The sequence below is a fragment of the Maylandia zebra genome, linkage group LG1 (genome assembly GCF_041146795.1).
Source record: "Maylandia zebra isolate NMK-2024a linkage group LG1, Mzebra_GT3a, whole genome shotgun sequence".
NCBI lineage: Eukaryota > Metazoa > Chordata > Actinopteri > Cichliformes > Cichlidae > Maylandia > Maylandia zebra.
Genome location: NC_135167.1, coordinates 18,255,229 through 18,276,467, shown reverse-complemented (window position 1 = coordinate 18,276,467; position 21,239 = coordinate 18,255,229). Strand labels below are relative to the sequence as shown.

Here is a 21,239-nt window from a genome sequence, read left to right as displayed (position 1 = left end):
CACCGAAACTGGTCCCCTAGAGGGCGCTACTGCGACACTTCTCAGTGAACGGAGAGACCGTATGGGGCTAAAACTACGGAAGGAAATTGGTGTATAAAGGTTTACAGACGCATATGAGATGATGTACAAGCATAAACCAAGATTTATTTAACCAAGTACACATTTTAATAACATCTAATTATTTGCTAAAAATGTGAATGAACAAAAGCAGTTTTGTGGCTCTCAAGTTTGCTTAATGAAAAGAGAAAATTTCTGTATTAACTTGATAATAGTTTACGGTAGAGGGTTAAATGTAATGCATAGACCAGCACACGTCACCACCATTATTGTATATTGTCCTGGAAAGCCATTGGCAGATCATCCCCACCTACTATGGTATTAAAAACATATTTTTATGTCTGAGCTATATGATATTCTTGGTATCTTTAAAGGGAAAAGTTAACTGAAAGTTGCTTTTTGTGGCTTTGCAAGGTGAGATGGGGTCCTGGATTAAATACCAAGATGAAGCCGTAACGAAGGAAACCCAAACAAACCACTGCACACCTATTGTTTTCAAATTTTCATATTTTACTAAAACAAATTCAGAGCATTTTGTGTTTTAAGCAATGCTGGCTGCATTCATCAAAGTTAAAATCAAGAGACTTGCTGCTCTCTGGAAAACAGCAGGAGCTCTTCTCTTTCCTGCTGGAGTTCTTCCCATTTCTTCTGTAGTTCTTCCTTTTCCTTCTGCAGCTCCTCTCGCTGTCTACTTAAGTCGTTGGCTTCCTCCTGCTGTGCTTTCCTCAGAGACTCGATTTGCTCCCTCTCTGCTGCTGCCTCTCTGGCACTAGCTGCACGCAGCTTCTCCAGCAGCTCCCTCTGATGCTCCAGAGTCCGAGCCTCCTCCTTCTGCGTTCTCCTCAGAGCTTCTATCAGCTCTCTCTCCCTCTTGAGCGTACGCTTTTCTCCTTCAGACATCTTCAATGCACCTGCAAGAGGAGAAGGACTCAGGTTTAGGCTCATTACAGCCTCCAGCACAGTGGAAACCTGGAAAACAGGACTGAAGTGTCTTTTTAAGGGCTGCTACTGATTTTTCTTAATCAGAGGGAGTTATAACAGGTATTTGGAACAGATAAACATTTAAAGTAAAGAAAAAAAGAACAAAAAATAAGTCCTCAAAATATAGATTTATATATCAAATTGTGCCATAATTTGGAGTAATGACTATGGCACTTCAGTCTTGTAAAAAGGAAATTTCTCTAAACCAAAGAGTAGGGAGTGCAGACAGAGTAGTGGCTGCATCAGCACGAGCCCATTCGGTCTGCCTGTTCTTTTCTTCCTTTCTCTTCGGTTCAGAGTGTGAGCAATGGCATATATATATATATATATATATATATACACACACACACACACATATATATATACACATACACATATACACATATACATACACATATACATATACACATACACATATATACATACACATATACACATATACATATATATATATATATATATATACACATATACATACACATATACATATATATATATACACATATACATACACATATACATATACACATACACATATATATATATATATATACATACATACATACATATATATATATACATACATACATATATATACATACATACATATATATACACATATACACATATATACACATATACACATATATACACATATACACATATATACATATACACATATATACATATACACATATATACATATACACATATATACATATACATATACATATATATATACATATATATATGTATATATATATATATATATATATATATATATATATATATATACATACATATATACATATATATATATATTTATTGTGTGTATTGTGTGTATTCATCCTCTTAATTGAGAAAATTACTTTGAACACATTTACATGGAGAAACAGGACCATGCGACCACAAGCAGGGCTGACAGAGTGAAGCATTTACAGGGAGAGATTTGTATCATAACCATTCCTGTAGACTGAGTGAAACAGCAGTGAGCTATAAAATCATACCTGGAGCCTGTCTCTGCTCTGACGTCTTGTTGTTGGCATGTGAGACCGGAGATGAGTTTAACGCCGGTAAACGCAGCCCATTGGACACCTGCTCTAACAGCAAGTTTGGGTGTCTCTTTGACATGTGTCGGTGCAGATTACTGGAGCTATTTTTCCCGCACTTCAGCTTCTTCGTGCAGATACGGCAACGAGCAGCGTTCAGGCTGTCCAAGCGCTCAAAGTGTCTCCAGATGGTACTGCGTAGTGGACGTCCTGCAGGAAGGTCGTCACTCCCCTCTGTGTGTGTTTGAGGTTCTGCTGGATTTCCGTGGGAAGCGTCTAAGATACCGTTGATAGCCACACTGTTATCGGTTTCATTCACCAGTGTTACTGTCTCAGAGTCTCTGTCCTTCGACAAGACTTCCACTGAAAAGAAAGAAAACATAGTTGTAATCACACAACTCATACCTCATGTCCTTAAATGGAACACCTGACTCCAGGTCGCCTTTAGAGAAGAAGTCACATTATAGCAGTTCACTTATTTTTCCAGATGTAGATGCACAGCTGTTTGTGTGTTATAAATTTGAGCCACTTAAGTTTGTGTGTATTGGTCACTCAGATAAAAAGGAGACCATATTATATGCATAATCAATGCCTAAATCCTTTCAAATGATTCTTTATTCTCCTTTTCATAGATACACATACATGAAAAGGTGTGACACTGGCAGCATCTGACCAATCACAAAGAGATATAAGACCACTGGGAGCATAGCGAGTGATCTTAGAAAGGAAAAATCAAACTAAACACTGGAAAACAATCCAGAACTTTAGCTACCTCCCTTGATACTGAAGAGGAAGATAAGCAAGGTGTTATCTCTTGTTTGTGTAGATGTGAAACTTTAATATGGCTGTCAAACAGCTTACCTTGAGCATCACTCTGCTCTGTCCCCCATAAGGCCTCATCGGACTCAGGGTTAGTGTTTGAGTCCTGTGAGGAGTTTAAGGGTGTTGGTGGGTACTGCTGGGTGGATAACAGCTCAGAGTACACCTTAGGATGTTTTGAGGACAAATGTCGCCGCAGGTTGCTGACGCCACCACTTTCGACCAGCTTCTTCATGCAGATGCGACAACGAACGGCGTTCAGATTGTCCAAGCAATCAAAGTGTTTCCAGATCACGCTGCGATGTCGTGAACGTTTCACAGGGCGCTCATCACTTGTCTCCATTTGTGTTATTATTTCTGATGGACCCTCCTGTGGAAGGAGGTCATTCAAAGAAGAGCTGATTCCAGTTGTGTGTACTGCGGTGATGGTGCCACCCTCATCGTCCTCCAGTGCCACTTCCACTGAAGAAGAAAGAGGCAAAGTTACATTTAAGTGGTGAACATTCTGCTACATGATAATACTTAGTGACTGCTCAATACACATAGAATATGGTTTTCATCCTTAACTAACCCTAACCCTTTGGCGGCCTTTTTCTAAAACACTATACAGTATATCTACTTCTGTCCCCACAAAGCTGGGGTTCACTTTAGATGGTTTGACGAGCTGTACCGGAGCAGAACTGCTCTCCTTCCGCCCGATGGTGCTGGTCTTCCCCGGGGCCAGGTTTAGATCCGGGTCCGTTACTTCTCGTGGAGAGCTCGGTGGGATGCTTCACACGCAGGTGTCTCAGCATAGCAGTGGTGGAACCACAACCTTTTTTGAGCAAGTGACGAGCGCAGAGAAGACAACGGACAGACCGCGAGTCGTTGTTTTCGAAAAAACTCCAAACTACACTACTACGCGCCCGAACCATCGCGGTGGATACAGGTTGGCACTGCTGTGAATAAAGAGTCAAATGCCACGGCTCGGTACAGAACGAATAATTACTCTGCGGCTATCCGTACTATTAATGAAGTTTATTTGTTTTTGATGTGCTAGCCTAGCTGATACTACGCGCAGGCAGCATACGAAAATGTAATAGCCCTACGTCATATCCGGGGTATCAACCGTCGTCTTCCGCGCGGGACAACACTGGAAGCGACGTGGCGACCGGAGTCCATAGAAAGTGAATGACTTTCAGCGACTTTCAGCTACTAAAGGCGACAGAATAACCGCTGGCGACGCGAAGTGTTGCTTCCACGCGAACGACTGAAAAAAACTACCAATGAAAGCATGTCGCTACCGCTGCTGACCCGGTAGTAAATACGGAAGATGGTTACCTAGGCAGCCTCTACCGTCCACAAGCAACAGATTCATAGCGATTCGCGACAATTACAAGTAGACGTATCTTAAATGTTTACTAAACCCGACTCAAAAATTAGTTTATTTTTTAATTTTATTTAATATATTTTCTTATTATCATTATGAGGATATCTAGGAGATGCAGTGGACTTTTAAAAATCTGATTATTTAATCCGGTCGTGGAGAATAAGAGAATGCTGAAAGAATGAAAATTAAATAACCGAGTTAATAAAAACAATCAAACAAACAAACACTGAAACTAATTATTAAAAACTAAACTGCGTAGACAATAAAACGTAATGGAATCTAAATTTTACTGATAACATAAAGTTCAAAGGAAATAATACTATAAATATAAACTAGCTATCATGATAACTCTATGATGTAGCTGTTTACACGTTCACCTAACAAATAAAAGATCCTCGGTTTGATCCTGGGGGCAGACACATATCCCTTTGGAGGGCATACAATGTAAAAATTAACAAAATCAAAGCATGTGGAACTGCCCTAATGTGGTGGCCCCTTGTGAGTAAGGAATTAGCTTTATATCTCTATGACTACACAATAGGTGTGCTCGAGTATACTTGTGAAAATGAGAGCTCTTTTTTTTTTTTTTTTTTTTTTGCCTGTCCCGTTTGGCTCTTTTGCCATCAGAATTGTTGTCTAAAGGCAAAGAAAGATGCCCAACGGATTTACTTTACCAAATTGACCATCCCAGCCTTGCCGTAATGGTCCATTTGATTCACCTTTTATTGTTTCTTTTATTTTCACTTACTGAATACGGGACAGACTTGACTGGGGGAAAGAAGGGGAGAAAGAAAGAGGGAAAGAGAAACAGCTGAGAAGAGGGACAGGGGAGAAGGGCAAAAGACAAAAACCAACAGAACGGGCAGAGAAGAAAAAAATGCATATATCAATCACCTGGATCACCTGCTGAGAAAGAAAAAAGAAAACAAGCAGAAGAGAACAAGAGCAACAGAACAAACAACACCACAATGATACATGGGAATACGACAGCAAATACCAAACACTAAACACCACTGTGCAGCACACAAGACCAACAGAACACAGTGTGCCCTGAGGTAGGAGCCAAAAAGGGTGCAGTTTGTGGGTGTGATCACCCGTGTGTACACCTGTGAGCATGGACGCGCTTGTTTTTTGTTTTTTAAAAGGTTCCTTCTTGTAATAATCTGCTAGAGGGTGTGGGGGGGCCACAGCCCCGTCCTCCAGGGCATGAAGCAGGTATGGAGGAGATCAAAACTCCAGACATCCAGAGGCCCCCAGAACACAAGAGACCAAGGAAGACCAACAGAGGGGCAGCCGCGCCACTGTCCCAGAAAGAGCTGAGGAGAGTCCCAGATGAGGGCTCACTCAGCAGCCGTGGAGCAGAAGCCAGGGGGAGTTGCAGTGACGTGCCCGTGAGCTCCGCCGGCAGCCAGCCGCGCCTGAGTGACCGAGCCCCAGGCCGAGAGGCCGGGGGCACCCCACCTCCGAAGTGGCCCGAGCGAGCCCCAGGCTCCAGGCCCCGATAAGCGGCCGCCAAGGAGTGAGCCGGTGTGTACCTGGACGCCCATCCCCGGACACAGAGAACCACCAACGCACCGATGTCTGAGGGGGTCCGCCACTGGCAGGGGAAGTGGTGGTAGGGGGAGATAGGCCTCCAAACCTTGGAGGGCCTGAGATGTCCCCAGAGAGGTGGCGCCTGACACCCAACCTGACATATAGACACAGACATACAGGCACACACAGATACAAACATCCATTCCCACCCTCATGCTCTCATATGCACTTACTCCACACTCAACCAACGTGGAGACAGACATAAAGAGACGCTGTACACACGATCACACTCCCCAAGCGTACTCTACAAACCGGGTCTAGGTGCCCCCGCCCCTGGAGGGGGGAACTGCACCCAGACCCAGGTGGTGTTACCCTTTTCCCTGCGGTGGGGGGAGGCAGACCGCCCCGACTCCGCAGCAGCAGGAAGGCCCCACACTCCAGACCGCAGTCGGACGGCCAACTCCTCCTCCTAGCCCCCCCGCTCCAGCAGGTCGCAGAGAACGGGGGTGAGAGAAGACTCCAAACCTCCCTCCACCCGCTCATTGTAGTGTTGATGCATTTGTGTTCTAAGGTGCATTTAAAACCCAGGAGGGCTTGGAGCTACCTGCCAGAGAGCAGCAGGTAAGCGCATGGTCCCTCCTGCTAGCCCTCAATGTCTACGTGTATTTAAAATTGAGAGGTGGGCAACGACGCCAGGGGTGGGGTGTACACCCTGATGGTACTTTGGACTCCGTGTATCGTGCCCACCCCCAAGATCCTATATGTATGTGTAATGAGAGTGTGAGTAATGTGAATGTCTAAGTTGTGGGATAAAATTGAGGCAGAGGCAGCCAGAAGGGGACGGGGGGGGGGGGGGGGGTAGCCTCGTCTGCACCCTGGTGACATACCCCTACTCCAAGGTCCTGCATGTGTGGGTGGTTGTGGTGGAGCGGGAAGAGGGAGGCAGCTGGAGATGGGGAGGGAAGGAAGGGAGGGGCAAGTGACCCCTCCCTGGGGCCAGCTCCCCCGCTGACCCCAGTAGGCACCCCCATACTCCGCGACCCGCCAGGGAAAGGGGGCCCAGGCCCATCCAGACCGGGGCCCAGTGCAGCAGCGCCTCCCGGCCCCACAGAGCCCGGGACAGTCCACCCAACCCCACCACAGAGAAAACTGCACCCACCCCACCATCCACTCATCAAATGAGAGCTCTTTAAAGGTGTTTGACATTTGACTCGAGTTTTAAAGATGTAGCCATGGAACTCTTGTAATTTCATGAGTGAATAAAGTTGGGTAGAACACAGATTTGAGTAAAGTATGGCAAAAGACTCATGCCCTGCACTTGCTAGAATTAGTATAGATCAATGGAATGGTTTTCTCTTACTGCAACAGTTTGATAATAATAAAAGATAAACTGGCATCTCTTAAATTGATTGTCTTTGGCATATTCTCACACTCCACATGTTCTCAAACAAGCTGGAGTGGCTGATGCTGTGCCATCAGATTACAGCACAATAATTCTAATGTAACCCTCACTTTATATGTTTTAGAGGAGCATCGAGGTTGATGGAGGGTTTTTTTTCCTTTTCTATGCTTAGCTTGCCTTGCTTCTTCACAGTTAACACAATGAACAAACTCAGATTAGACAACAGGTGTTAAACAAAGGCAGCCGTTTTTATTAAAGGAAATATCCGTCAAGCAGATGAGCATTACAGTTTCCCTACTTTAAAGCAACACATTAGTGCTTTAAAAAAAAACAAAAAAAAAAAACAGGTTTAAAAAGAAGTTCACAGGCTGAAAGCAAAAAATGGCAAACTTTCTCCACTTGAGCTTACAAATAAATACAAAAAGTGTTCTTCAGCGAGCTGGCTGGACACTACACGCATCACGCTGTTTATTAAATATGTGGCATCATGTTATTCTCAGTGCAAAAACAACAAAACAACTGTAGATAAGAAGATGATGATGAATGCTGGAATGTATTTTAGCAGTGTCAGATTATGGAACATCCTGCAGGCAAACGTGACATGCTTTGTGTTTTATAAAGACACTTAATGTAAACTCAACTTCCTGTTTTTGTAAAGCACTGTTGGGACACCATGAAGTAAGAGTGTAACGGGAATCTGTTTATATCTGCAGATCCTGCGTGGTGCTGAAGAAGGGGACAGACACGCCAGACCAAAGCAGTACACACCCCCTGTCACTTCCTGCCACACCAGCGTTAGCAACAGTGAAGCCACGATTTGTTAGGATAGTCAGCAGAAGTAAGAAGCAGTGAGTGACTACAACACCTGTGAAGCTTGTCTGGCTCGGAGCACATTTACACTTTCACACAGATCAAATCCAGTGATTTCACTCAATAAAAACATCAGTACAGTTTCTGAACGACTGGTGACCCCACATGTGTTTGGAAAAAAAAAAAAAAAAAAAATCTACAATTTACTTCAGTGCTTAACAAATGTAAACACACCTTAAACACAAACTTTAAAACCACTCAGGCTTTGAATCCAATACATCTCAGAGTTTACCACTAAACACTGAATGCTATGAAGAGCCGGCTGCTACTATAATTTTCTGCTTTGCAGCCTGAAGGCTAGTAGAAGCTCTCTGGTTAAATGGATTATGATCAGTGTGAAGTGGAAATCAGGTGCCAAGAACATCTCCAAAACACTCCCTGAGACACAATCCAAATAATCAACTGACGTTTGATCTCAGCAGTCATTGTTTGCCTAAAACATCACAGAAGAAAACCGAAACGAACAAACAAACAGAGCATGTGAGAATGACTCCCCCTAAGCATCCTAGCTTTTATTTTCAATGTTGTTGTCATCTTATAATCTATTTAATAAATCCATGGACAGTATAAAAGATGGACATAGCTACTGTGATGCTCATAACAGCTTGCCAATCACAAGCTGCTAGCTAACCAGCATACCCTCAAAAATCTTTTTATCGGACACAAAGAATGACCAAAATTTAGAAAACAGACGTAATCATTTATTTAGTGTGACCCAAAATGAGTGACTCAACAGGAGAGTGTTTACACAGGTCAAATTCAATGGTCATTCCCCCCACAGTATTGCAGGTTTTGCCTTTAAAAATAATTCCGTTTATGGCACTTCTAGGCTGGCTTCAATTTTTAGACTTGAAAGCTTCGTTCATCTGTTATACTGTCTATGAAAATACACATCAAAATAAACTGGAAATACCAATTTAACATGGTGATAGTATTCCATAAGGTCTACATCCTTATGGAATACTATCAGTCCAAAATGGAAAAACAGGTGCTAAGCGTATGCACTAAAAACTCCCTGAGGCATAATTCAGTTATGTAACAGGACATGGCTGAGTCATCCATCCTAGAGTAGAGCTTTTATTTTGAATTTTTATAATGTACTTTGGTAAAACTGTGACTGCTGCTCTGTCTGTGCAGCAGGCAACCGTACACTTTCTACATCCTCTTTTCCAGCTTACAGGAGTAATAGTTCAGTATACATTTACAGTGGGGAATTCAGGGGCATTGCTACAGACTGTTACTTTATTCTCTACATAGCTTATTTTACTCAATCCCTGGTATCATGTAAGTCATGGCCATTTTGTAACAAACACATTATTAAACCTCTTTTTTTTCAAATGTCTAAAATATACTTATTACATGGTGAAAAATAAAATAGAAAGTAAACTGAACACAGCTCCATTATACTTACTCTAATTTGAGTTCTATCAGAATCACAACGGGTCATTTGTTAGTCAAATCACGCGGCTGCTGTGATGGTCACAGTCATGGCTGAGGTAAACACTCCCTCTTTTACAGAAAGGTGCTGTTAGTGTACATTAACACCAATATATTTCCATTCAAACATATTAAAGTCTAAATTTTATCTACAGTAGAGAATCACATGGTGTTCCAGTTTCCCTATAGTAATACACAGCATCATTAATCACCTGAAAAATGGTGCTTGAACAAATCTTTCTGTAGCTACAGGCGTCAGCTGGTGAACTGCAACCAATATGCTGAAACTTACAGACCTGGATTTGCAAAGTGGGGGAAAGGATCCTTGACCCAGAGCTGAAGGCTCAACAAAATAACTATCCTAAAACTCTGCTGTACCATCAAAAAAGGGTGGATATACAAGCTGAGACTATTAATTCAGATAAAATAGGCATACTGTACCCATTAACCCCTCTCACGTTATCAGCAGGCCAAAACAATCTCAGATATGACTGAGACACTCTTTTCAATCTGCCCTGAAACCACTGACTTCTTGCAGGGTTCAATGAACTGTTCCTGCTGGTGCATGGTTTATTAGCCAGCGAGCCAGCCGGTGGTCATGGAAATATTAGACTCAGCTCAAACTCTCTGGTGATACCCAAACTTTAAAAGAAAAAACAACAACAACAAAAAATTAAAAACAATAACCAGAAAAAAAGGGATGTTCTGGGGTAATGCACTTATTCAGATTTCATAATTGTTTTCTTTCTATATTAATAAATCTAAAGAAACTGCTCATAAGTTGAAAACAAAAAAAACCCACCCAACAACCTAAAACCATTTTTTAAAAATTAAAATCTACTATTGGCTAACAACTAATATAGGTCTAGATCCTTTTTTAGCCGAAAATCTGAAATCATGACTCCACAACTTCAAGCTAAGAATGATAATCAAGGCAGCGTAAGGTGACTGTCGGTGGGACACAGGGAGCTTTTAACACGTTTAAATGAGCTTTATAGCTATGATAATGTTTTCTGTTGAGAATCAGAATAATAGAGCTGTGGTTTACAAATTTAGTGTACAAACAAATCACATCTGTGAGGGTTCAAGCATTCACAACACAGTCAAATAAAAAAAAAAAAAAAAGAAGTTCAAATTGTGACAAGTGTGTTAAAAAAAAACAAGCCAAGTAGTCATGTGTCACATAAAAGGTCGAAGCAGCGGACTTGAAACATTCAGAGCTCCGTTTTGTCAGACATGCAGTAGTCGCACTGGGTGAATTAACAGATCTAGTTTTTGTTTCTCTTGAGAGCCTCACACAGGTTCTGGTTTGGATCAGGTTCATGACTCATGATCTCAACACACTCCCATTCTCCGCTGCTGCTGGACCGCTTCACCGCCTCCACCACCGTCTGCACGTACAGACCGTCCTCAAACGTTGGTGCAGTGGCAACTGGTCCCCGTGCCCAACACCGGCGCTCCTCCTTAGCCTGAAAAGACTGCCTCAGCGCCTTCACCATGGAGCTCAGGCCCTGCAGGAGAGGCAGGGGCATTTCTTTTACCTCTGGTCCCACCCAGCCGTTGTCGCCTACCAACAGCTCCTCGCTTTTACTCCCGTTGCGTTGCCCATACAGTTCTGTCCCTCTGGCAATTAATCTCCCAGTGGATCCAACTACCATAACCTCATGTACAAACGACCCCGGCATATTGAAGTTTAGGGTCACAGTGCAGCACACGCTACTGGACCCTGTCCCACCCATCAACATTTGGAAGAAACAGAAATCGTCGCTGGTGACGCGGCGTATCCCTCGGATCAAACCGTTTTGCTGCACGAAGGTCCGCAGTAAACCATGCACGCGGTGTGCTCGTGTGCCAGACAGGTAACTCAAAAGGTCGATGATGGCGGAGCCAACAGTGTGAAGACCGCCTCCTCCCATCAGCTCCTCGCAGGTCCAGCCGTACGACTGGTCCAGCAGGCTCGGACCATAGACTCGGACATCACACACCTGCAGTTCGCCCACATATCCCTCCACCAGCAGTTGGCGCATTGCAACAAAAGCTGGCAGGAAGCGCAGGGTGTTACCCATAATGCTGAGCAGCTGTGGGTAGTATCTGGCTGCAGTGACCATCTTGAATGAATCCACAGCAGTTGCAGCTTTCTCACACACGACATTCTTACCGATACCTGAAGACAGACGGAGATTGAGCAGTTATTAACTTACTGCACTGATCTTTGGCGTAGAGCCAATGAGAACAGATTTCACACAATTTATTTTATTTTATTTTTTACATAAGCTCAGATCTGCAGCAGTTTCAGTTCGGTGCATCTATCAGAGTGTGCATTTGATTGCTTTACTGTTCATTTACTCATTAGGTATGAATAAACCAAAATAATGTGATGGCATCTAGTGAGTGCAGCGTTTGTTATACATTTTAAATCAGACCTCACTAGCCGTTGGAATTGGTCCCATGGATTAGTCCCTCAGCAGGGAAACACTCAGGAAGTTGCAACTAAAACAGGAAACTGTGGTCAACGCTTAGGAATTCCATCAGATACAGAAAGCCCTGTATCAAGTCCCCTTTGATTGGGAAACCTTGTTGATTATATTTGCTTCAGTCTACTGCTGACAGAATTTTTCTTTCTTTTTTTTTTTTTTTTTTTTTAATTTGTAGCTACAATTGCTGTTGATCAAGGCTTTGATCACCATTAATCACACGTCAATAACAAACCCTGAAGAATACGTTACAGAGGAAATGCGTTTGAGATCTGACCTGCCACACCCAGCTGCTTCAGGGCACGAGCTGTTTGCATACACAGCTCTGAACTTTTCCACACCTCACCTGATGAAGCTGTATGTGACACAGCAAATGTTTAACATACAGGGAGTGCAGAATTATTAGGAAAGTTGTATTTTTGAGGAATAATTTTATTATTGAACAACAACCATGTTCTCAATGAACCCAAAAAACTCATTAATATCAAAGCTGAATGTTTTTGGAAGTAGTTTTTAGTTTGTTTTTAGTTTTAGCTATTTTAGGGGGATATCTGTGTGTGCAGGTGACTATTACTGTGCATAATTATTAGGCAACTTAACAAAAAACAAATATATACCCATTTCAATCATTTATTTTTACCAGTGAAACCAATATAACATCTCCACATTCACAAATATACATTTCTGACATTCAAAAACAAAACAAAAACAAATCAGCGACCAATATAGCCACCTTTCTTTGCAAGGACACTCAAAAGCCTGCCATCCATGGATTCTGTCAGTGTTTTGATCTGTTCACCATCAACATTGCGTGCAGCAGCAACCACAGCCTCCCAGACACTGTTCAGAGAGGTGTACTGTTTTCCCTCCTTGTAAATCTCACATTTGATGATGGACCACAGGTTCTCAATGGGGTTCAGATCAGGTGAACAAGGTGGCCATGTCATTAGTTTTTCTTCTTTTATACCCTTTCTTGCCAGCCAAGCTGTGGAGTACTTGGACGCGTGTGATGGAGCATTGTCCTGCATGAAAATCATGTTTTTCTTGAAGGATGCAGACTTCTTCCTGTACCACTGCTTGAAGAAGGTGTCTTCCAGGAACTGGCAGTAGGACTGGGAGTTGAGCTTGACTCCATCCTCAACCCGAAAAGGCCCCACAAGCTCATCTTTGATGATACCAGCCCAAACCAGTACTCCACCTCCACCTTGCTGGCGTCTGAGTCGGACTGGAGCTCTCTGCCCTTTTACCAATCCAGCCACGGGCCCATCCATCTGGCCCATCAAGACTCACTCTCATTTCATCAGTCCATAAAACCTTAGAAAAACCAGTCTTGAGATATTTCTTGGCCCAGTCTTGACGTTTCAGCTTGTGTGTCTTGTTCAGTGGTGGTCGTCTTTCAGCCTTTCTTACCTTGGCCATGTCTCTGAGTATTGCACACCTTGTGCTTTTGGGCACTCCAGTGATGTTGCAGCTCTGAAATATGGCCAAACTGGTGGCAAGTGGCATCTTGGCAGCTGCACGCTTGACTTTTCTCAGTTCATGGGCAGTTATTTTGCACCTTGGTTTTTCCACACGCTTCTTGCGACCCTGTTGACTATTTTGAATGAAACGCTTGATTGTTCGATGATCACGCTTCAGAAGCTTTGCAATTTTGAGACTGCTGCATCCCTCTGCAAGATATCTCACTATTTTTGACTTTTCTGAGCCTGTCAAGTCCTTCTTTTGACCCATTTTGCCAAAGGAAAGGACGTTGCCTAATAATTATGCACACCTGATATAGGGTGTTGATGTCATTAGACCACACCCCTTCTCATTACAGAGATGCACATCACCTAATATGCTTAATTGGTACACAGCAAAATCTCCAGTGTTAAATTAACACTGGAGAGTGTCTATATGGGTCCACACCTCTGAGTGTTAAATACAACACTGTTGAGTGTTAAATTAACACTTTTTACAGTGTTATATGTTTAAAAGTAACCTAGTCAGTTTTGATAAGATAAGATAGAACTTTATTAATCCCTCGGGTGGGTTCCTCTGGGAAATTCGACTTCCAAAAAAAAGCACAGCAACGACCGAAGTTACAGTTACAGAATTGTTTTATTTATTTTTATATATATATATATATATATATATATATATATATATATATATATATATATATATATATATATATATATATATATATATATATACACACAGAGACAAATATAAATAAAATATACAAAGGGGATAAATAGAATAAATAGGAATAAAAATAAAAATACAAGTGAATTGCACATTTCAAGTATTGAGTCTATTGCACTGTTGACTATTTACAAAAAGTATTGCACAAGGTATTGAACAGTGAGGTGAAGAGGCACTACAGCTTAGTTGTTCCCCCCTCCTTTGTCCTCCTGTTTCCTGTTTCCCCTCCCTCTCCCCTCCAGAGAGGAGTTAAACAGTCTGATGGCGTGTGGGACAAAGGAGTTTTTAAGTCTGTTAGTTCTTGTCTTGGGGAGAAGCAACCTGTCACTGAACAGACTCTTCTGATTGTTTATGGCCGTGTGCAGAGGATGCCCAGCATTGTTCATAATGTCCAGCAGTTTTGAAGATTAACAAAGACTAACACTGAGCAGTGCTGATTTTCTAACACTGGAAAATAACTCAAAATGTTAGAAATATTCCAGTGTTAGAAAACCAGCACTGCTCAGTGTTAGTCTTTGTTAATCTTCAAAACTGACTAGGTTACTTTTAAACATATAACACTGTAAAAAGTGTTAATTTAACACTCAACAGTGTTGTATTTAACACTCAGAGGTGTGGACCCATATAGACACTCTCCAGTGTTAATTTAACACTGGAGATTTTGCTGTGTAGTAGGCTTTTGAGCCTATACAGCTTGGAGTAAGACAACATGCATGAAGAGGATGATGTGGACAAAATACTCATTTGCCTAATAATTCTGCACTCCCTGTAGTCAGAATGGACACTGAACGATCTCCAGCCTACTGGGACAAACGGTGCGTGATGGTTGACTGTTCTCGTGTGGGAACAGCACACATAATTGTTTGGTGAAGTTCCAGCAAATGAGTGGGCACTCATGTATGCTGCTTCTTGCATGCTCTACCCAGGCAGTTCCCTTGCTTTAAACAAATGCAATATTTCCAGCAGTGAGAACGCATCTAAAGTAGACTATCACCTGGTGTGTGCTACATATGAGGTAGGGCAATTACCACACTGACAATCCATGGAGGTCATGTGTGAAAACAGCTACGGGTGCTAAATCGAAACCAGACCCAGAACTGAAACTTGAAGGGTTTCTATCTGACACATTTGGCTTGTGATGAAGCACAAAGATAAGTGGAGATACCCCCAGAGGAGCTGCATTAGGATTATAGTCATTACAGGTGGAAGCAACTAATAATACATTCCCCAAAATAACAGCAATATCATGATACTGAGTCCTACAGTTCTGGACACACTGTAAAACAAACATAGAAGATACATCAAATATCTGTATAACTAATAAAAAAAAGTCCCTAATGAGGCTATCAGCAGTAATTATATATTTATTCGCCACACTGTGTGTGTAATCAATATTTTTCAGTTTAATTAGTGTGATTAATAATGCCACCGATGTGCTTTTCCCTGCTATCTGTGCTGTCTGCCATTTTCACAGTGTGAGTTTCTTCTTCACTGTAGCTTTGACTTTACCCTCAGTTGATTAATAAGTATCACCACAAGCAGGCATGAGGCACTGGTCAGTGTTTCAGAGCACTGCATGCTTTCATTAAAATTTTGTAATTTGGTACCAGAACACTGATAACATGAAAGCATTATTGCAAGAGGAAGAAATGTGCAATACTAACATGTGAATCTTAATATTTCAACCTTCATTTAGGGTGTTAACTCTTGAGATGATTTCTTTCATGACATACTAAATAGGGTTAGTGGTAGGAGAAACTGGAGGTCCTGTAGAAAGCCTGCACAAGAACAGGGAGATGATACAAACACTGTATGAAAGAGTGTTGCCTGGATTTGAACCCCTCATGCTGTGACAGTGCTAATAGCTCAGTCACTATGCTGCCAAACACACTGTGTTATATTATGTTATATTTGTGTTTATGGAGTCTTACCCAGTGCCTTGACTGCTATCTGCCTTGTCATGGATGGTGGAATATAGATGCAGACAAGGTCAACATCTTGATGCAGCAGGACGTCGTCAGATCGGCTGGTGTGAAATGGGATGCCGAGCTCCTTTGCCAAGCAGCATGCTTCCTCTTCGCTTCGCCCCCAGAGTGCATGAACCTCAAAGCCTTCAGCTTTTAGCAGTGGGACCAGCACTCGGGCCGTACTCCCCGTGCCAAACACACCGACTCCCGGCAGCATGGTAGAGCTGCTCAGTGGGACCCTATGTGTGAACCATCGCCAGTCACTCCAGCATCTCAACAGCAAATCATCCACTAGCTTTTCAAGGCCTGTGCTGTTGATTTTAGCCTATAAAACAATTAACAATTGAACAGTTAAAGAGCGATCAACCTTTATCCAATAACATAACAAAATCCTGGGAAATAAAAAAGCTCTTTGTGAATGCAGCACTAAGAAATGAGAAGGAGTAGTGAATAAGTGCTTTACCCATTTATCCCAGCTTTGAGTGTATCTGCAGGTCTCATGAAAGTTCAGCCCAGTTTTTCTTATCAGACCTCTGTGACAGGCTCTCATGCCGTGTCCTGCCACATACTTAACATGCCTTTCCTTGTTCACACCCACTGAATGTCAATGTCATCTTTTGTCTTTCAACCAGGCTAAACATAAAAACCAGCAGCCAGAACAATCTAATTATTTATCGCTCACTTAATGTTGTTCTGAAAGTTAGAAATCACCTGAACCAGTATGAGTTTACTCCCTTGTTTTCCTGATCTGGAATGATAATAGACTGGTGACTGATTTAAATAGCAGGCCATATCTACATTAAATACATATGCATAAAAATCAACTAAGCTGAAAAACATACACAAAAACACAAAAAACATATCCTTTTAATTCAGAGGTTTTCCAAAAACTTTATAATTCAAAGTAAAAAGTGAAATTGATTTATAAATATTAAATGAACTAAATGTACCACTACAAAGACTACAGTCTTTGGGGACTGAATGTGGACTCTTAGGGAGAAGTAAGGGGGGAAAAGGAAAGGAATATGCTGAGAGGAGAAACAGGAGAACAGCAGCTTTGGCTCAGGTATGAACTTCTCTCAAGCCATAAATTGCTGTACCTATTTTCCGTTTTCCTAGCAAAATATAAAGAAATGCGGGGTGTGTCCATATTTAGCACAGTGCTATATAGGTGAACAATGAGCAGGTCTATCTTGCTGACTCTCCCTGTGGCCATGATGACTGTACAACAGAAGGGTGACGGAGGAAAGTCTGCGTGCCCCTGCACCTGCATTACCCGTGCCACCTTTGGGAACCTTCTCTCGTTTAAACCGCATCCGCGCCAGGCTAAAGCAGCCGAATGCAGCTGAAGTCTCTCACACACCGACAACACTGGCAACTGAGCCGTGCCGTGCCGAGTCAGCTAGACAGATGAGATATCAAAGGCATGACACACGGACTCGTCGCTTTCTGAATCAGAAGTAGTAGCTCGGGATCAGACATATGTCATAAAACACTGCAAACTTCCTCAAAGTGACCACGTCTTCGTTTCAAACACGCGTACTGCTACAAGTGCACACACACCTACACACACAGTGAGCTAGCTAAACAGTCAGGTTATTGATAACGTTAGCTAGCACGTTCAGCTAGCTGGCCAGACAACCGCAGAGCGTGCACAAAAAACTCCCAGTAAACGCAGATACTTCTCGGGCTCACTGTTTAGCGTTAAAGTATCTACAAACGGGTATTATTTAAAACAAATCCCAAGTGAAAAGCAAGGAAACGTTAACTACCTACTGTATTTGGCAGCACAACATCAGCGACGTCGGAAGGTGTCGAGCCGGGCGCTGCCCAGTTGCTAATGGTAACTTCAGCAGCAACAGCAATACTGTGACGGGAACCGGACATACTAAAGCTGTGAAGATAGGTCACCGGCGGAAAATCAACACGGGGGACTCATAGGAAACACGTTATGTTTAAACACAAAGATACTAAAAGTTTCACAAAACCTTGCTTTTAAAGATATTTTTTATTAATGTAGAAATACGTCTTACGAATAAAATATGTGCCCTTGCTGTTAAGGCATTACTTTAACTTTCAATAGTTTTCCCATGATTCAGTGCGCTACCTGTACAAATCCCTCAGTACGTCGACTAGTTTCACTCGTTTAATCTAAAAATTTTCAATTCAGTTTTATATAAATCGCAACAACAGTTGCCTCAAAGCTTCTTCCAAGTGGGCAGTCGTCTACCCCAAAGCAGTTATCTCACTTGTTATTTTTAACCATTACCAAAACTCAAGGCGTAGCTACCACTCCAATCTAAATATATCGACAAAATAATTTGCTTGCTTTGAGACGAAATTAAGGTTTAAAACGGTTAAAAACTCTCTTAAAACTCTCTGAAAGTTATAGCCTAATTCTACCACGTTTGCTATTGCAGTGTTTTCCCTTGTATTTCAGTTACTTTAGTGACATCCCTCTCATATAATGTCTCCGGTTAAATGTATTTTGATAATTTATTCTGGTTAATTTTATTTGACAGTATTAGTTACAATTGCACAGATTTCACAGAAACAAACTCAAATATATATTCAATATTTGTTTGTGGAGAATCAATAGTGATTTTTGTTTGTTTTTGAATGGAGGGCCAGTAACATATGTTTCAAATAACCAGATAAGTGCCCTGATGCAAGTATAATAGCAGGACCTTACTTACTGCAACACAGATACCATTTTAAATGTATCTTTTTTCCCTGATAAGAACCCATTGTTAACTCTTAGTTCATCTGTTGGCACCATGAGCAACACACTAGACTTTAAACTTGTAGAGGTGTGTGTGAGCGCTCATGTTTAATGCTGCTGTTGGCAGGGGTGACTTTGGTTTACATTCTTTTGCCTCAGCCTTTTCAAATACAATTTATTTTTAAAAATGCTTTTAAACTTTGGTGTTTACTTTGTGAAATGATGTTAGATGAATACGGTATGAGGTTTATTTGGCTACTACAGATTTACAGTGTGTAAATAATAAACTAAATCTGCAGAAATAGCTGTGTGATGATGATCAGAAAAGTGACACCTGCAGCGTCCAAATCCACAACCATCCAGCCAACCACTAAACCAGCCAAACACTAAACCAGCACAGGAGTGCAGGAAGAGTGATCTACAAGGCCATCAGGTGGATGATAATGGTTACTACCACCTGGACAGTGTGGCAGCTGACATGGAAAGATGAACAAACAATCCAAGGAAACAGACTGAAAATCAGTCTAACTTTAAATTAGTGAAAAATACCTGTTGATACCTTTTTTGAAATTCTCATAAAATACACACATGATATATCACCATGAGTAAAGTAAAGTAAAACACATCTGGATCACAAATCATCCAACATTCAATATTGTTCACTGATTTCACCATATTTGCATTACAGTGCAGAGGTTTGGGGCAATACTCATAAATGTTTGCTATCATCAATCTAGGTCCATAAGGATAATCCATAAAACTGGCTACAGAGATCATACAAATCCGCTATTCTTAAAATCAAAAATACCAAAATTCACAGACCTGGTTCATTTTCTCACAGTACAAATTATGTATAAAGTAATAAACGACCTACTTCCTGACAGTATTCTCAAATTGTTTTCTAAAAGGAAACAGGGATACAATTTGAAGGGGGAATTAAATTTAAAACATCCTTGTATCCGTATAACATGACAACGTTTTTGCATCTCTGTGTGTGGAGGGAGGCTGTGGAATAGAGTGAAGAACTGAAGCAATGTCCCAGCATGACTCAGTTCAAAATTGTGGTTTTTGCAAAGTAAAGGAAGGAGGTAGGGCTCTGATCGGGTGTTCTCACCCACTATTTTCACAACAGTGATGTGTATATATGTGTAGGTGCACAAGTATGTTTATATAAGTATATATTTAAAGTATAAATGTAAAAATATAAAAATAGATAAATAAATAAAAAACACATGTAACATGTAATGTAATTGTAATGAAGAATTTCTGATGGACAGGGAAACAGGAAGAAAAAGTGTAGACTATTAATTACTAAATAGTGAAAGGGGGTGGGATTAAATAAGATTATGCTTCTTCCTTTTTGAACATGTTATGAGTTATTTATAATTATTGTTTTTTGTTTTCCTTTTGTTTTGCTGTGTTTGTTTGTTTGTCTCTTTTTTCTGTTGTTGTACTAATTTAACATGTTCAAAATAAAGATACAATACAATACAATACACCTTCTGTGGATGCTTATTAGATGTAAGTTGATTAGATATTTATACTGGTGGGGATGCACTGTTGCTATTATTAACGGTGATTTCACCCCAAAATATGACATTTACTGATGACAATGGCTGATTGTGTGATTAAGGGGGATAAAAGTTATAGGGTGAGACAGAGGCCTATGATCTGCTATAGCAACACCTAAAAGGGCAAGCCAAAAGAAAAAGCAGGACATTAAATTATTAGACTTGAATTTCATAAAATTGCTCCATCTAAAAAGTTTTTTATTCTCCATGGTTATTTCTGATTGCACATATGTATTAATCAAATTTTACACTATTGTTATTCTGTATTTGAAGTTTTCCCCCAATTAGACTTAGGTTGCTTTAATCAGTTAATCATCAGCTGTAACTGAAAACACCTTAGTTTGTGATTCTAAAAATTATTTTCCTTTGAGAAGAAAATAGAAGTCTGTCTGCATCTATATAAAAATATAATTGTTTTACATTAAAATACAGCGTTTGTTTTAAAAAGATCAATAATTAATTAAGTTATTTTGTTGTTTTTTAACACGTTGATAGTATTTTCTTTACACACACGCCTACTTGAACGGTGTCATTATACACACTGACCAGCAGAGGCGTTATATCACTAACGGTTATGGACAGGAAGCGCAAGGAATTGTGGGACTTTTAGTTCTCAGTGGTGGACGATTACCCTGATAACAGAGCTAAGAACAAGAAAAAACATTTACCGTTGAAAATAAAACAGCATCCGTGAATTCATCATATGCAAGAGCTTCGTGTGCTCCGCGGCCGGCTAATCTCGGATGGATTTAGTCGTCGTACGAAGGAGAGCGCCTCACTTTTGCTAAAAAATAAACAGGA

The 21,239-nt window shown here is 41.2% G+C and overlaps 2 protein-coding genes across 3 annotated transcripts; both read right to left on the bottom strand.

The window, feature by feature from the left end:
- Window positions 1–119: 119 nt before the first annotated feature.
- Window positions 120–4,236, bottom strand: LOC101482374 (uncharacterized). Of its 2 annotated transcripts, none has more exons than XM_076882768.1 (4): window positions 3,995–4,236; window positions 2,949–3,368; window positions 2,046–2,450; window positions 120–968 (listed from the first exon to the last, which is right to left on the bottom strand). In XM_076882768.1, exons 2-4 carry the CDS (start codon window positions 3,247–3,249, stop codon window positions 634–636), a joined length of 1,041 nt encoding a protein of 346 aa, XP_076738883.1. In that variant the 5' UTR covers window positions 3,250–3,368; window positions 3,995–4,236; the 3' UTR covers window positions 120–633. The 2 variants fall into 2 exon arrangements, with proteins under 2 accessions (XP_076738883.1, XP_004543098.1); XM_004543041.5 differs by lacking the exon at window positions 3,995–4,236 and adding an exon at window positions 3,577–3,988.
- Window positions 4,237–7,439: 3,203 nt separating this feature from the next.
- On the bottom strand, window positions 7,440–21,214 carry gfod2 (glucose-fructose oxidoreductase domain containing 2). The gene is made up of 4 exons (XM_004543042.4): window positions 21,107–21,214; window positions 17,922–18,039; window positions 16,110–16,470; window positions 7,440–11,681 (listed from the first exon to the last, which is right to left on the bottom strand). The coding sequence occupies exons 1-4, from the start codon at window positions 21,139–21,141 to the stop codon at window positions 10,786–10,788; spliced, it is 1,410 nt and encodes a 469-aa protein (XP_004543099.1). The 5' UTR covers window positions 21,142–21,214; the 3' UTR covers window positions 7,440–10,785.
- Window positions 21,215–21,239: the final 25 nt, after the last annotated feature.